The 16,050-nt window shown below is 34.5% G+C and overlaps 2 protein-coding genes across 2 annotated transcripts; one reads left to right on the top strand and one right to left on the bottom strand.

Annotated features, from left to right (window-relative positions):
* Positions 1-2,631: 2,631 nt before the first annotated feature.
* LOC132052502 (uncharacterized) lies at positions 2,632-6,353 on the bottom strand. Its single transcript, XM_059444070.1, has 6 exons — positions 6,251-6,353; positions 6,095-6,165; positions 3,885-3,933; positions 3,662-3,769; positions 3,322-3,394; positions 2,632-3,123 (listed from the first exon to the last, which is right to left on the bottom strand). Exons 1-6 carry the CDS (start codon positions 6,297-6,299, stop codon positions 2,877-2,879), a joined length of 597 nt encoding a protein of 198 aa, XP_059300053.1. The 5' UTR covers positions 6,300-6,353; the 3' UTR covers positions 2,632-2,876.
* Positions 6,354-8,971: 2,618 nt separating this feature from the next.
* On the top strand, positions 8,972-15,944 carry LOC132052500 (phytochrome-associated serine/threonine-protein phosphatase 3-like). The gene is made up of 10 exons (XM_059444069.1): positions 8,972-9,325; positions 11,078-11,224; positions 11,346-11,413; positions 11,955-12,012; positions 13,472-13,582; positions 13,666-13,716; positions 13,967-14,110; positions 14,182-14,277; positions 14,388-14,459; positions 15,390-15,944. The coding sequence occupies exons 1-10, from the start codon at positions 9,245-9,247 to the stop codon at positions 15,471-15,473; spliced, it is 912 nt and encodes a 303-aa protein (XP_059300052.1). The 5' UTR covers positions 8,972-9,244; the 3' UTR covers positions 15,474-15,944.
* The last annotated feature ends 106 nt before the right edge of the window (positions 15,945-16,050 follow it).

Here is a 16,050-nt window from a genome sequence, read left to right on the forward strand (position 1 = left end):
AAGGGTGCATGGGTGGGATCCAGTAAGATAAAATTGGATTTAAGTGGACACTTGGGAGAAGCACTGCATGTATACTGACACGTATATTACATGCATTACGTTGTCTGTTCGATCCCATCAAAATTGTATTTATCTCACTTCCTTCCCTCCTATACATCTATATATGTGCTAAAATCCAAACTAACAAAACGCCATAAATGACTTCAAAGAATCTACTAACTTAAACGCTAGGTACTTTCTTTCCGTCAACAAGTACCAAAAGTTTTACTCGTAGATGAAAGAAATCGCTTAATATCAAGAAAATATGATTCTTATTCTCACATATTATCCAGAAAGTTTAATTAAGTAGTATATATGGAGAATTTAATTTGTAGTATATGTAATAAAATAGCTTAGAAGGTAGCAATTACAATTTCTTTTATAACAACCGATAACCTATGATCTCTCTTATAAAAAAAGATGGTGTGAGCTGTTCCAGCAGGTAAATAAGTATACAGTGTGTTAAAAAAAAAATTATACATGTATGTATACAACTTAGTGAAACCTATCATCTATCGTCAATTATAGCGCCTTTTGCATCCGATCGACCAAAATCAAATGGCCCCATCCCATAAGCTTGTGGCTATATGTGTACAACACTTTGAAGATTGTGGCTATATGTGTACAACACTTTGGGAATGCTCCAACTTCTTTATCCGATAACTGACATCCCAGAGTTACACTTCAAATTGGCATCTCATTTTTCATTATATCAAGCATACTCTGTTGTCCAAATTGTATATCGTTTTTTGTCCTGGAATTTATTTATCTTTGTAGAGAACTATAAAGAAGCTTACTAGTAAATAAAAATTCAGTTAAACGTGTTTCACCAAGATGTAGGAAGTCGAGAAACGTAAACATACAAATAATGTCATAACAAAATATTAAGTTCTACAAAAAAAAAAAAAAAAAAAAATTGTCTACACTTAGGCCTGTTTGGAAAGCCACCAGGTAATTGAAATTGGGTGTAATTGAGTGTAATTATACAGTTTGACATATTTATTTGATCAAGTAATTAGTTGGTTAGGTGAGAATTGAGTGTAATTGAGAGGGTGTAACTATACTATCCAATTCTCAAGGGGGTTGAAAATTTGGTGTAATTACACCCTATAATTACAGAGATCCTTTTTAATTTTTTTTTTTAATTTTAATTTCTTTTCTTTTATAATTCATTTTTATTTCTATTATTTAATTTCTTTTTTATTTTCACTTTTAAATTATTTTTCTTTTTATATTATTTATCTTTCATTTCCTTTCTTCTCATTCCCAACACTTACTTCTTGTGGTTTCATGTAATTGCTTGTATTTTTTAATATTATTAAATTCTTTTAGCATAACTGTGTTATTATTCTAATTTTTTTAAACTACACCTCTTAATAATAAAAAGAATGAATTATTAACAAACTTGGCATATAATAAGTGGTGTTATTAAAGTACAATTTCGTTGTGAATAAGGTTATAGACTTATATTTTCCCTTTTTTTTGAATTATATTTACTTTAAGTTACGTTGGAACTTACTTATGTTATGTTGGAATTGACATAAGAGTATTATGTTAAACTTTTTCTTTTGGATTTTGAATTTAGATTATATTTTCGATTTTAATTTATTTGCATTAATATTATTGACTTGTTATTTCACATTCCATACTGTTTATTTTTCACTTACAATTGATAAATTTTTTTGGTCAAATATTTGATTAATGTTATGGCATTATATTTATAAAAATTAATTTTTTTTTGTCAAACATCCAATCCATGATGTTCTCACAAAAAAGTCTGCTTTTAATTTTTATAATTAATTAAAATTAAAATATAATTAATTTTACAAAAAATATATCAATTATTTTTTACAATATTAATTGCAAATATACGATTATTAATTATTATATTTTCAAGAAACAACGTGTCGTTAAATACCTAATTTAATATCATTTATAAAGGCACATAATTTTTCAAATATTAATTTTTATTTTTAAATTAAACTAATCGTAATTACACTTGTGCAACCAAATAGCACGCTTGTAATTACACTGTAATTACGTTATGACAAACAAACAGGTCGTTGCACTTACAATACAATAATTACCGGGTGGCTTTCCAAACAGACATATTTTTCATAAAGCAAAGATTGTACTATACCTCCGTAACAAAAATATCATTTGACCAACCACATTCCATGGTTAGATTATTTCACCCCGCTAACTTTCCAGAGATCATTTCCAGGAAAATAATCCCAAAGCTGCAGATACCTGCTTTACCGGTTAGCTTCTTCCCTCGACATAACTCTGCAGATCCATCCGCATCAAATTTCCTTGAAATCAGTAATCCTAGAAGCTCTTCGTGTAAAGTTTTGAGATATTTCCATATCTCTTCGGAAATCTATCGGCAGATGTTATGTTTCAGATCGAAGCTTCTTCTTGACAGGATACCACACTGATAACGATCAACGTTTTTCAATCAAATGATCCTTGAAAATTAATCCTGTAGCTTCATTTTGGATACTTCAGGAGTTCAATGTAGCTGATCAATGGAATTGATCTAAAAGTCCGTTGCGTGAAAGAAAACAGATTCTATGTGACTGAGAACTGATAGGTCAGCAATAATTCCATGCAAATTTTGGGCAAAACACTAACATCTCACGTCTCAACTACGACAAATTACAACATACAGTTTGTCGAAATTCACTCGTCAGCTAATTTATGGTAAGAAAATTTAGGCCTCTATGCGCCTGCTCAAAAGATCCTTGATCAAAATGGCCACATAACAAGTAATAGGATATTCGTTGATTTAAACACTATGATCTAAGCATCAGATGTAAATAAAAATCCATACAAAATCAATCTTCATCATCTGAACTCTCATATGCTGCTACCAAGCTTTTTATCGGATTATCTGCCTTTGTTTCATTTCCCATGTCATTTGATCTAGCTGGCAAGACCTCTTTCTGCTCCTCCTGATTGGAATCAGAGTTGCTACTTAGAGCACCCTGTGTACTTGCAGGGGAATTACTCCCATCAGACCTTGAAGAAACTTTCTGCTTCTTAGGTTTGACTTCTAAAACCCTTTTTAGTAAATCTTGCTGCCTGTAGACCAGTAAATATCTTAGTTTGACAGATTGCATATTTGGATACAAAAAAGATTACCAAGATGTAAAGATGACTCCCCTTGATTATTTGGGCACAAAACCAAATAGGTTTAGAAAAATTAAAAAAAAAAAGATGGAAACAAATAAGGAGGAATGCATGGAAGAATGGAAGTGTCTAAAAGTAAGTAAATTGTACCTGATCCCACTTTTTGGCTTGGGCTCAACACGAAGTGGCAGGGGAGATGCAGGTGAAGAATCAGCAACAGCTTTGTTTAAAATGGTTAAGCAATACATAGAAGATGTAAATGGTTATAAATTGTCCTTTTTGGGGGTTAAGTTATATGTGTCCTGTGCTTTTGCAAGCCATGACACATCCTCTCTGCTGGCAAAGCTAAAATCCATGAGGTAAATCATCAAATAACCCTTTGTAATAATTCTCTGTGTTAATGAGTTCAGTTGACATCAATTAGCACTAACAGTCACCATATAATATCATATGGAGGTAATATCAAATGAAGGAACAAACAAAAAGGATATCTTGAATGCTTGAAATGCACGTTTTTCAGTACGTCGCAGAAGGCGTTCAGCATCCTCCTCGGCTTCCATCTGCTCCTTGAGATAAAGCAAGTCATCGCTGTCCAAGGCTGCATTATTTTAACTTAAACAGGGATCAAGAAACTATTCCGCACTTCCATTATATGGACAGATTAATGTACCAAGAAAAAAGAGAAAGCAATTATTTTGAGCAAGAATCTATACCGCCTCTTCCATGAAGGTAACCTCCACGTTCTCCAGCAACCTCTTGCATCTGAACATATCAAGCACCCAGTAGGAAAAGCCAAGTTCCCTGCCAGGGCATGTTATCAGAAATTGGGGCATTTTATAATGGATATATTATAACATGATCTAACACTGAAATGACTTCAGATACATGCTTTTAAGACTTTTTTTTTTTTAAATCAACACATGCTTTTCAGACATATTTGAACTTAAAACCATCAAAAAATTTATTGTAGTAGTTAGTGGGCTAAACTTGTCCTCAATGTCTTTCTACATCCAAATATACTGCAAGGACCTCTTTTATCTAATGCTAATAGTTGGATAGAATATATCCTTTACTTCACTCCATAACTCTTTAAGTGTTTAAACATGATCTACTGACTTCATAACTCTTTAAGTGTTTACTTAAAACTTTTCTTGTAGGAATAATCAAAGTCACATCCCCCTTAACTAAATAGTTGGATAGAATATATCAACATTTTTTAATCAAGTCCCCCTTAACTAAAACTTTTTTAGTTTTACAAAACAAATCTGTAACTTAATGTTCAGTAGCAATAAGAGGAAGGACAGTGGAGTAAATATAAAGAGCAATAAATATAAAATGGAGTGGTTACAGATCCAGTCTGTTTTCTCAACCCTTCCAGAATTCGAAGAGGGGAAGTTTTTCTTTTCCTGTTTTCCATTAGATAGCTAGGGCAGGAGGAAGTATATTATTATATTAACTATTTCGTCGACAGGGTAAACATCAAGGCGGGAGCTAGGAGCGCAAGAGGGTTCATCCAAACCCGCTTCACCAGAAAATTACACTGTACATACAAGGGCATTTTTTTTTTCTGTATATGTCGTATATGTTTAATACCTTAGCTTCTTCGTGGATTTACTTTTTTATATAGTTTGAACAATTGCTCAGACTCTCCAAATTTGTTGCCACATCAGTGTCGGATCCTCCAAAAATACAATATTTTTGGAGGATCTGACACGCACCCGGCGGCATCTTCGGAGAGTCCGGGCAGCATAGAGTTTGAATGCCCTTAGTGAAAATCATGGCTCCGACACGGGTAAAAAGAACCCCCAACTATTCTCTACCCAAATGTCTGCACTTCCGCACTTTGCTCCTTGGTGACTCAAACTTCCAACCTCTTGGTTGGAGTGGAGTGCTGTCACCTCTGGAGCAACCACACTTATCATGAGACTAAGCAAATCCTATTTTAGCCTTGTGGAAGTAAGTTATCTAGTAGTCCCATCATTTCACAAACGAAGAAATTGAAAAGAGACTTGAAGTTGATTCAAGCAAATGGACAAATTCACAGACTATCTCTTCAAAATCAGATTGGCTGAAAATATGTTGGGCCAACAAAAGGTGCTTCAACATCATCCAGCATAGGACGTGGCGATTATTCTAACACACCCCTAATTTCAAAACTACAGTATCTTACACCCCATCTTCTCTAGAGTTCTTCAATCCACTACTATCATCTTCCCAAGATATCATTTATTTCCTATGCGGATGAAAAGTCATATACAGCTAATGGCCAAGTTTATGAGAAAATAAATAACGTCCGAACAAAAGAAATTAGAACCTCAAAAGAAGTCTTCCAAAATTGTAGGCATGAGGACAATTGAAAGATATGCTCTGCTGGAATTATAAACTTTTACTACAACAACAACAACAACAACAAACCCAGGGTAATCCCACAAATGGGGTCTAGGGAGGGCAGTGTGTACGCAGACCTTACCCCTACCTGGGGAGGTAGAGAGGTTGTTTCCGATCGACCCTCGGCTCAAGAAAAGCAATTCAAAGCAGTTCAATTAAAAGAAAAACAGAAGTGAAGAAGCCATAGCAAATAATAAGAAAAACATGATCCGAAAAAGGAACAATAACAACAACAAAATAATACAATAAGCGAAGTACAAGAAACAGCAGATATGGAATTATAAACTGTTGCAGAATTAGAATAAATAAGTAAATATGTCTCCTCCCCGACAACTTAAGTTTCTAAACAAAGCGCAACACAACATGAAATAGCTTAAGCATTTAAATGAGGTGGTTCACAATTCAACAGAAACTAAAAGTTTCTAAAAGCAGAGGGAAGTCAAATCAGAAGCACAATTAGTTCACTTGTATAACAAATTCAACATTGTGTTGTGTGTTATAAAGATATAAAGTTGGAGAAACGGGATTCGCTAACCTTGGAAACCATGCGTTGGAAAGTGACCTCCTCATCATCAATCTTGTCCTTTCCTTTCCCAAATTTCTTATCTGCAATAATTTATTTGCATTTACATGTTATAACCCTAAAGAGCAAATGAAACACCAAAAAACTAACATATGTATGACCAGTTACCTTTAGGATCGGTGAGATTGGTGTATTCTCGAACTTCTCTTCCAGCCATGGCTATTCAATTATGGTGATTGGAAATTGATGATACAAACCAGAAATTATTGTGCTTCTCGGTTTAGGGCTTTTGCATTCGGGTCTTTTTCTTTTTTATCCTCTTTCTAGATGCGGAGGAGATCAACAGTCAGCCGAGGAAGTTTATACTATGTCTCGCACAACCAACACTAGTTGTATGAGACCCTCTTGATTTTGACAAATCAAAGGTGCGCTCCGAACGATTACTTTTGATAAATACTCCTCGTCCCAAATTATTAGGGCCGGTTTGGCCACGAATTTTTTTCACTTTTTTCCGGAAGATATTTTCACTTTATTTGAAAACCAACATTTAGCCGTAAAAATTTTAAGTTGTATTTGAAATTTAAAAAATACCAAAAAATTTATTTTCACTTTTCTTCACATTCAAATAACCAAATATCTTTTGCAAAAACTATAACCAAACACAACTCCATCTTCAACTCCAATGTGAGGAACAAATACATGCAATGTGTAGTTTAGTAAATTATTCCCATTTATTAGATGCTTTTGGAAAATTGAACAATATTAAAAGAACTACTTCTTTGATAAGGGTATAGTTAGAAACACTAATTTCTGAGACAAATTTTTTTTTGCTAGGATGACACTTATTTTGAGGGGATGAAAAGTTTGCATTAGGTCTCACGCAATCAACGTCAGTAGTATAAAATTGAAATGATTAGTATCAGTCTGATTTACATAATGCACCAATATAAACTAAACTGAAGTTAAACTATTAGTTTCATATAAAAACTATATTAAAATTTTAAATTGTAAATTGTTAAGTGATTGTGAAAAGAAAGTTAAATAAGTATATTGCTATTATTAGTCAAATATAGAATTTTTTTTTGGATGTTTCAGTATATAGTTTTTTATAAATTAGGACGGATAAAATATTTAATGTCTTATTATTAGCAATAGTGTATTGATTTGGTTATTTATTTTCATTCCTCCGTGAGAGATGAGAATTTTTAATTTTAGAAACTGTCATTTCAACTAATGAAAATCATAATATTTACAACTATTCACAAAGACAATTGAGGCGGTCAAAGCTAATCACACTACGTGGATAATTTTGTATGATATTGAAGCTTTATTTATTTTTATTGAAATTAAGATGTTTGAATTTGAATATATATTTGATTATTAAAATGTGCATTAAGATTGGGATGTTTGAATATAAGTAATTAAATACACACTTGAATATTAAGTTATTGCATTAAAAATTTAATTTTTAAATAATTAAGATTGTTTGTTTTCTGAATATCTGAAATGTAGAGCCTTATTTATTTTAAAAGTGTCTCAATAAAAGAAAACACTAAAGTAATCTAATGCTATATTAATAAAATATTTTAAAACAAATATATGATGGTTGGTGACGATCATGGCTAGTACTGGTGGTTATCAGTATCGATTTGGGATCGTGTTGGTGGTGGATATTAGCTAATGGGGACGGTAGTTGACACTTGACAGTAGTGATTGACGTAGTGATAGTTAGCGGTGCCTGATAATTATAATGGATGATAGTAATAGCTAATGATGATGGTGGTTGTGCACTATGTTGTGTGATTGTTGGGTAATGATGGTTGGAGCCATCATTGTAAATGGTGGCTAAAGATGATGACGTTGGGACTGTGTGCTAATTGACAAAGGCGATGATTATGGTTAAAGACGATTGTTGATATTTACAAATTACTTAAACTGCCACTATAAATTACTCTATCTGTCACATTTTATGTTAATACACTTTTCTTTTTAGTCTGTCCCAAAAAGAATGATACATTTCCTTATTTGACCATAATTTAACTTTAAATTTTACCTTTTAAGCTTAATGAGATGATCTATAACCATACAAATGTCTTTGAATTGTTTTAGACCACAATATTCAAAAGTCTTTCTTTATTTCTTAAATTCCGTGTCCAGTCAAATTATATTACATAAATTGGGACGGAGAGAGGACAATAATTAATACTTAAAAGTATCTAAATAACATTTTTACAAAATTATAATTAGAGATAAATTCTTTGAAGATTTAAATATTAGTAGTATGATGAGATGAGTATATATCTTTTTATACCACTAAAAATTGAGATGAGATGATATCCATTCATTGTTAATTAGAGATTTCAAATTTGAGCTCTGAATATATAATTGTCTTTGATTCGGAGCAGCGACGATCCAGCCTTAATGTTATGAGTTCGGTAGAATTTAGTAGTTCTTACTCAAAATCTGTATTTTGTTTAAATTTTTTATTTAATTTACATAATAATTTATTCAGAACGTGATTTAAAACTCATAAACAAAAAACATACCTTCAACTCTGATTGAAAACACGTTAGCTTAAAAATGAAACTTTTCAAAATCAATGATTCATAGGTCACAGATTCGAGCCGTGTAAGCAGTCACTAATACTTACATTAAAATAGACAATGTAATTATATCCCATGCGTTACGGTCATTTCCCAAATCCTGTTAATACGAAATACTCTGTGCACTGAATTTCCCTTTCAGATGCACATATAGGTTAATCGTTACCCTAAAGTAGGAAAATACCAATAACAAAAAGAAAAATGCCTTTATATTCTGGCCACAACATCCACAAGTGGAAAAAAACTAATCGCACTCGTGGGATTTCTAAAAAAGGGTTAGGGATGAAAGGGTAAAACAGTCCCATCAATTTCTGGCCAAAATACCACTGTACGTAAAGTCTCACTTGGCCAGGGTTTCAAAATCAACTCCACCCGAAGGGATCAGAAAACTCTGTTTTCTCCGATTGGGGTTTTTGGGCAGAAGTATCCAATCAATCACGTAACGAAAGCTGAATCAATCGTCTCTTCCACATTACATTTCAGAAAAATCCTTACATTTATATACAACTGGTAGTTTTAATTGCAAGGAAGACGGAAGACTAGATTTAGAAGAAGGGAGATGGATTTGGACCAGTGGATAGCGAAGGTTAAAGAGGGACAACATCTGGCTGAGGACGAGCTTCAGCTCCTCTGTGAATACGTATGTTATTATACTATTATCCTTAAAAATCACATTACAAGTATTTTCCATGAAAGTAGTCGGAAAAATAGATGTAGAGGATTCCCATAGCTCAGCCTAAATAGGTAAGGTTTGAGAGGTTCATTGATTGATTTGTTGACACATGTCTAACTAGTTGTGTACTGTTTTTTTTGTAAAGTTATTTAATTCCTAGTAATAATACAAGTTATATTGATCTACTCCACAAAGGCAGGGGTAAGGTATGCGTACATCCTACCCTCCCCATACCCCAATTGTGGGACTACACTGGGTATGTTGTTGTTGTAATAGAAGTTATAGTGATCTTTCCACTTGGTTCATTACCCACGGGAAAGCCGTGATTTTTGTTTTTGGATTTTAGCTGGTAGATATTGTTGATATTGTTTTTAGGCTTGTGTGGACGGGAGAAATGTATGGGGATATTTATGTAGAGTGGCATTCAGAAGATTAGTCCCACTGTCACTTGCACAAGTTAATGGTTTTCTTAGGTGAGCTGCAAGTGGTTCTTTGGAGCTTGATTTAGCGAGTGTTTGCTCCTGTTCCGGGAAATTTCTGTTAAGAATTTTACTCATAAAATATCTACTAACTGTTCTTGTTTTTCTCATATCTCCATTTAGTAGACGTGTTTTATAGGAATCACATTTGCATGTTAACAAGACGTGTCCCCCACTAATTTCAAAAGAACAAAGTTCATTAAGTTTTGCCGGTAAAAACTTCATGTTGGTTGATTTTTTTTGGGGGGGGGGGGGGGGTGGGGGGGGGGTTGTAATACCGGTAAAGATGGCATCCAGAAGGAAAAAGTTTCACAGGCACTAATATGGTAGTACAAAATAAGTGAGAAATAGGTTATAAAGCATAATTAGTTTGTCACAGGAATCAATTTTGACTTACACAGCATTGGTTTAGGACCGACCTTTCACTGAAAATAAGAAATCATTCTCATTTTAGTGCACCAGCTAAGCTCTAAAATTCTGTCCAATCAAGAAATGCTGATTTGCGGATACTAATATGAATAGCGTAGGAAGGGCAGAACATCTACAGAGCAATATCATATAGGACAGCTGGGTGAGCCAAAATAATCGGCAATGGAGGATGAAGTTCTTACTGCAGGGAGGAACAAAGCCAGGAAAGAACAAAGAATAAGAAGAGAAATTTATTATTACATTTTATCTTCCTTGTTTATCTCGCATCTCCTCACCCTCCTTTTTGCCTTCTTCCTCAGCTGGATTATATTCGCATATAGCTTATAAATACTGGTTTTTGCAGAAGTGTGGGTTGTATCTCCTCCTCTCAAGTAGTCTTCTGACAAAGATTATTGCAACCTGACTTCGTGTGTTAATAATCAATCCAGCATAACATGAGCTTGTCTTCTTTTGATATGCATGATCGAGAGTCAAGAATAAAAAGAATGACTATCTGCAGTATGGCACATTACACAAATAAGCGTAGGTCTAAATTGCTTCTTCTATAGATATTATTCAGAGATGTGTTAGATTGCATATGGCACAAGATACTGATGGTGCATTAGTTTGGTATCTTCTTCCTGCACATCAGTCAGTCACATTAACAATAGTTATTGGAGTTAAAGGTTGTAGTAGGAGGATATCATGATTTGTCTTTTTTTGCGTTTGATCAATAATGTTTACTGCCTGCACTTCAGCATCACTTCTAGTTTCACTTGAGAGCATGAATTGTATTTCATTTGTGTCTAAAACATGTGACACTTTTTCACAGGTTAAGGAGATCCTGATTGAGGAGTCAAATGTGCAACCTGTCAATAGTCCAGTTACTGTTTGTGGGGATATACACGGCCAATTTCATGATCTAATGAAACTTTTCCACACTGGAGGTCATGTGCCAGAGACAAATTACATCTTTATGGTAAAATTCATATAGTTTATTCCTAGTCCATAGATGGACTTTTACGGATTATCTTGTTAAAAAATTTATGCCAGGATTCTAGTTCAGCCCTTCTGTTGTAAGATCTCTCATATTTGGGCAGGGAGATTTTGTTGATCGTGGATACAATAGTCTCGAAGTTTTCACAATTTTGTTGCTCCTTAAAGCAAGGTATGGTAAGAAAATTTTGTATAGAATTTGTATCACTTGTCTACTTTTTTTTTTTTTTTTTTAGATGACAATGGAACATGAACAAGGGAGACTTGTCTGCTTTTAGAAAAATGGCATCACTGCGTATCCATTACTGTAGTAGGATGAAGCATTGGCTTGACAAAATTGTTAATTGCCCTGTGAACTTTGTGATATGGACACGTATATTTTCATAAACGTTGTATTTATCTTTTCAGTGAAATTACTTTGAGTAATGTTTTCTTTTAAAAATCAATTTTGGTGCTCTCGGGAAGTGTTGAGCTTTTATCATATTCATGCTTTTGCCTATATGTTATAATGGTTCCCCTTCTCTTGTTCTCTATCTTTCCACTTTACCCAATATCTTCATCTTTAATGATTGACTCATTATCTTCTTTGCTTTAGTTGAACAAATTTGAATTTTGTATGGCACTGGTATCTGTTGATTTTCCTGCTAGTCTTTTGAAAGGTGATAGGGCATTCATTCTTATTTATCGACATTGTGTTTTTTATTTGCTATCAGATATCCTGCCAACATTACTCTTCTACGCGGGAATCATGAGAGCAGACAGCTAACTCAGGTATTAGATGTTATGAAATTCACAGATAATAGCTAGTTAAGAAGTGGGTGTTAGACGCAAGTAGCATAGATGTGCTTGGGTTTCTTTATTTTAATGATTATTTTGAAGGGAGCCATTCTTGCCCCCCTCTTCTTCCTCTTTCCTTCTTAAAGTAGCAATTGGTTTGTTGCTGTTATTGCAAAGGCCTTTGGGAGTCTGACTAATTATGGGGAAAAGCAACATTTTTCTGTTTTGTAGTACAATTATATATACCTAATTTGCATTTCCGGTGTAAGAGCTGTTTGCTAGAGTGTCCAGCTCAACTTTGGAATTCTTGGATTCTCTAATGATGTAATATAGGAAAGAGACTGCTACCCGACTTTTTAGTTTATGGAAGTACCAGCTTGGTACCATTATATCAATTAAACTACCTTACCTTATCCCCCCCCCAAAAAAAAAAAAAAAAAAAAAAAAAAAAAAAAAAGAAGAAGAAGAAGAAGAAGAAGAAAAAGAAAGAAGGCTCCCAAGGCCTTTGATCAGTATCAGTGGTAAGAATGCAAGGGGATGTGTGGGTAGGGCGCATGCCACATGTTCGAACCCTGGTGGTGGTGGTGGAAATCCTAGGCTTTAACTACTAAGTGGAAGCAAGACAAAGGGTCAATTCTTATCTGATCCTTTTTGTCATGTTTTTTCTTGAGCCGGGGGTCTTTTGGAAACAGCCTCTCTACATCCCAAGGTAGTGGTAAGGTCTGCGTACACTCTACCCTCCCCAGACCCCACTTGTGGGATTATGTTGTTGCAAGATAAAAGGTCAGACCTTACTCCGCCTAGTTTTTGAACTTGTGGGCCAATTGCAGTTGGGCCAGCTAATGCATGGTATTTCTCAATTATATATAAAAAAGATAAAGAGAAAATGAGCTGGCCATTATTCTCTGCGAGGGTTTCTTTTCTTGAACTCACGTCTGGACAATGTGTAATAAATTTTACTTTCTTGTGTTCTTAATGATTACTTGTCATTGCATTGTATGCTCATGGTAGTGTTGTGGGTTCTAGCCTTGAAATATCAGTAAGGCGGCTCATGATGACTGTTTTGCAAAGAGCTAACTGGAGTAGCAGTTAATGTTGACACTTTGTGGAGGGAGCTTACTTTGTGATCTTGCTCCTATAGACCTTATAAGAAAAAACATGCTCCTATAGAATGGAAAGATTTCTCTCGGCTCGATCTATCAGAGAAGTGATTATCAATATTTGCAGGAATAGATGTTTTGAATACATAACTTGAGTTTTATTCAATATTTGTTTATTAATTTTATTATTGTTGCTGCTGCGCTTATTTTTGTTGATACCTTCGGCTTCGTTCTGTTGTCACTTAGATCTCTTTGAAAATTTGCTTCTTAGGATGGATTTATGCATGGTATGCAAAGGACAAGATCTCCTAGACATGCTCTGATCTTCAATTTCTACCTTTTTTTGGTAATAGGTCTATGGATTCTATGATGAATGCCAAAGAAAGTATGGAAATGCGAATGCTTGGCGGTATTGCACTGATGTATTTGACTATCTTACCCTCTCGGCAATTATAGATGGAACAGTATGTTCTGTTACTCTTCATAAGACTATAATTGTTTGCCCATCTCTTTTGTATCCTATTAATCTGCCGATGTTGCATTGCAGGTACTATGTGTCCACGGTGGCCTTTCTCCGGATGTTAGGACTATTGATCAGGTAGGTGACTTGATTGTTGACGTGTTTGGGGTTCTGTTTGGGGTTCTTACTGTAACAAGTTTCAGATTGTTTAAGTGTCTGGATGTGATATATCTTCAGTTAGACAATGAAATCAATATGTGGGATCATAGAGAGCTAATGTTGCTTCTTGGTTGTCCACTGAGTTTGAAGCTAGAATATCGGATTTCTCGGTTAACCGAAAAAAAGAAAAAAGGAACTAATGTAGCTTCTTTTTTGTTATGACATGCAGATTAGGGTCATTGACCGTAATTGTGAAATTCCCCATGAAGGGCCTTTTTGCGATCTTATGTGGAGTGACCCTGAAGATATTGAAACATGGGCAGTAAGTCCTCGAGGAGCAGGTTGGCTGTTTGGATCCAGGGTTACCACAGAGGTATGTGGGTTAAAGATGTTAGATTTCGCTACAAATCCCTTTCTAACAATATTCTAATGCCATGTTTGCAGTTTAATCACATCAATAAGTTGGATCTAGTTTGCCGGGCTCACCAACTTGTCCAGGAAGGTCTGAAGTACATGTTCCAGGACAAAGGACTCGTTACTGTGAGTACTGAGTAATATATTTTTTATTGCATGTTTAACAGACGTTCTTTTAAACATGTAGTAGTAGTAGTATATATCTATTGTGTCACTCTTTCTTTTGAACTATGAAGGTTTGGTCTGCTCCCAACTACTGTTATCGCTGTGGAAATGTTGCTTCAATATTGAGCTTCAATGAGAATATGGTACAGTTGCTCTCTTTTTCATGCTTATTCAACTCCTAGTTAGCCTTTCTGAAATAAAGGGATTAGCTAGTAATGCCTTTCTGTTTGATTGTTGTTGTTGATCTTGCAATTCACTCGTTTCAACATGTTGTGCATTGCAATACATTTATATATATGTGTTACAATAGATTAATTGAAGTTTGCCTATCGTATTTAGATCATAGAAGGGTGTTCATCTCTAGGACTTCATTGCTAACTTTGTTTTCTTATTAGTGAATAGTTGATGGAATGTGGCAAAGCAATTGTTAAATACTTAAATCAAAATAGATCCTCTTAATTTTTCATGATCTAGGACGTATCACGTTCCAGTATAAAAGATTGGGAAATGTGATGCGAGATAATGATGCTGACTGTTCCTCTGTAAAGCTCTTCGTGGAACTGCTTTGTTGCTCTCGCTTGGTGAATCGTATTAGATTTAGAAGATGTCATAAGATTTGTCTACCACTACACACTAGAATTATAGATATACGAATCAACTGGACTTGTGCTTGCATGGACTTCAATCACTTCATAGAAGAGTTGATGGTTCATTATCAATGGATTGAATGGGGGATAGAAATTAAATAAAAGTATTAAGCAGGGAGTGGAACTGCAGAGTTGTACTGGCTTAAGCTATGTCGTTGGAAGATGGAGAAAACATTAAGTATTTTAGGCAGTTTCTCTTTAGAGCCTCCTCCCCTGGCACTTGTTCTATGATCTAAACTCCAGTCTTTTGGAACGTCTAGTGTTAGCTTTGCATCTCTTTGTATCTGTTTTTTTTAATTTATGTCCTTTATATAAGTTTCATTTCCCTCCTCTTTCCCAACAACATTTTTTAATATGGAATTTTTGCTGTCAGTTACTGTGTTCGGTAGAATCTTTTTTATTCTTATTTTTGTTTTGTTTTATCAGGAGAGAGAGGTCAAGTTCTTCACTGAAACTGAAGAAAACAACCAGATGCGAGGACCCAGGACAGGAGTACCTTATTTCTTATGAGTGGGTACTTACCTTCTTAATTGATATTATTTCTGCACTCCGTGCTGTCCCTTATTAGAGGGAAATTGAAGCAGAAACTGTCTAATTGGTGGGAACCAGATTGCTGTGTGGCTTGCTGCTCTCACAAGATGGCAATACACACCCTAGCTTGTTGGGCTGATCCTGCTTTTGAATAGTTTGTGCTATGTATTTACAATGGCCTTTAATGTTTGTTCCCTCTGTTCCATAATTATTCTTCCCTGTGTTATATTTTGAATTCTACCACAGATCCAATTACCAGATCTTAGATTTCTTCTTGCAATGCTAGAGTACACTTTTCTTGTCCTGTCAGTCTTCACTTGAAATATGAGTCCATTTACACTCAAAATGGGAGTATTAGAAATTAGTGCACCTGGTAGTTGTTAAGTATGGTAGTTGCAGCATCTGAGGTCAAGAATCAAGATTTGAGATTGACTTTTGTTTTGCTTCTCAAAGGAGACTTCATTTTTTCCTCGAGAAAGTTTTAATACGTTGCAGCTTCAGTGTACCAAAAACGTAGTAGTTGTTTGTGCAGCAACTTTTCACCATTATTTAACAT

The sequence above is a fragment of the Lycium ferocissimum genome, chromosome 4 (genome assembly GCF_029784015.1).
Source record: "Lycium ferocissimum isolate CSIRO_LF1 chromosome 4, AGI_CSIRO_Lferr_CH_V1, whole genome shotgun sequence".
Lineage (NCBI taxonomy): Eukaryota > Viridiplantae > Streptophyta > Magnoliopsida > Solanales > Solanaceae > Lycium > Lycium ferocissimum.

Bases quoted from the DNA above. Each gene is read 5' to 3' on its own strand.
- LOC132052502 (XM_059444070.1), bottom strand. From the start codon at position 6,299: ATGGCTGGAAGAGAAGTTCGAGAATACACCAATCTCACCGATCCTAAA. The intron at 6,166-6,250 runs GTAACTGGTCAT...AAATTATTGCAG, and splicing joins CAATCTCACCGATCCTAAAG to ATAAGAAATTTGGGAAAGGA. The intron at 3,395-3,661 runs TATCCTTTTTGT...CCATTTTAAACA, and splicing joins TGCATTTCAAGCATTCAAGA to AAGCTGTTGCTGATTCTTCA.
- LOC132052500 (XM_059444069.1), top strand. From the start codon at position 9,245: ATGGATTTGGACCAGTGGATAGCGAAGGTTAAAGAGGGACAACATCTG. The intron at 9,326-11,077 runs GTATGTTATTAT...ACTTTTTCACAG, and splicing joins TTCAGCTCCTCTGTGAATAC to GTTAAGGAGATCCTGATTGA. The intron at 13,583-13,665 runs GTATGTTCTGTT...GTTGCATTGCAG, and splicing joins CGGCAATTATAGATGGAACA to GTACTATGTGTCCACGGTGG.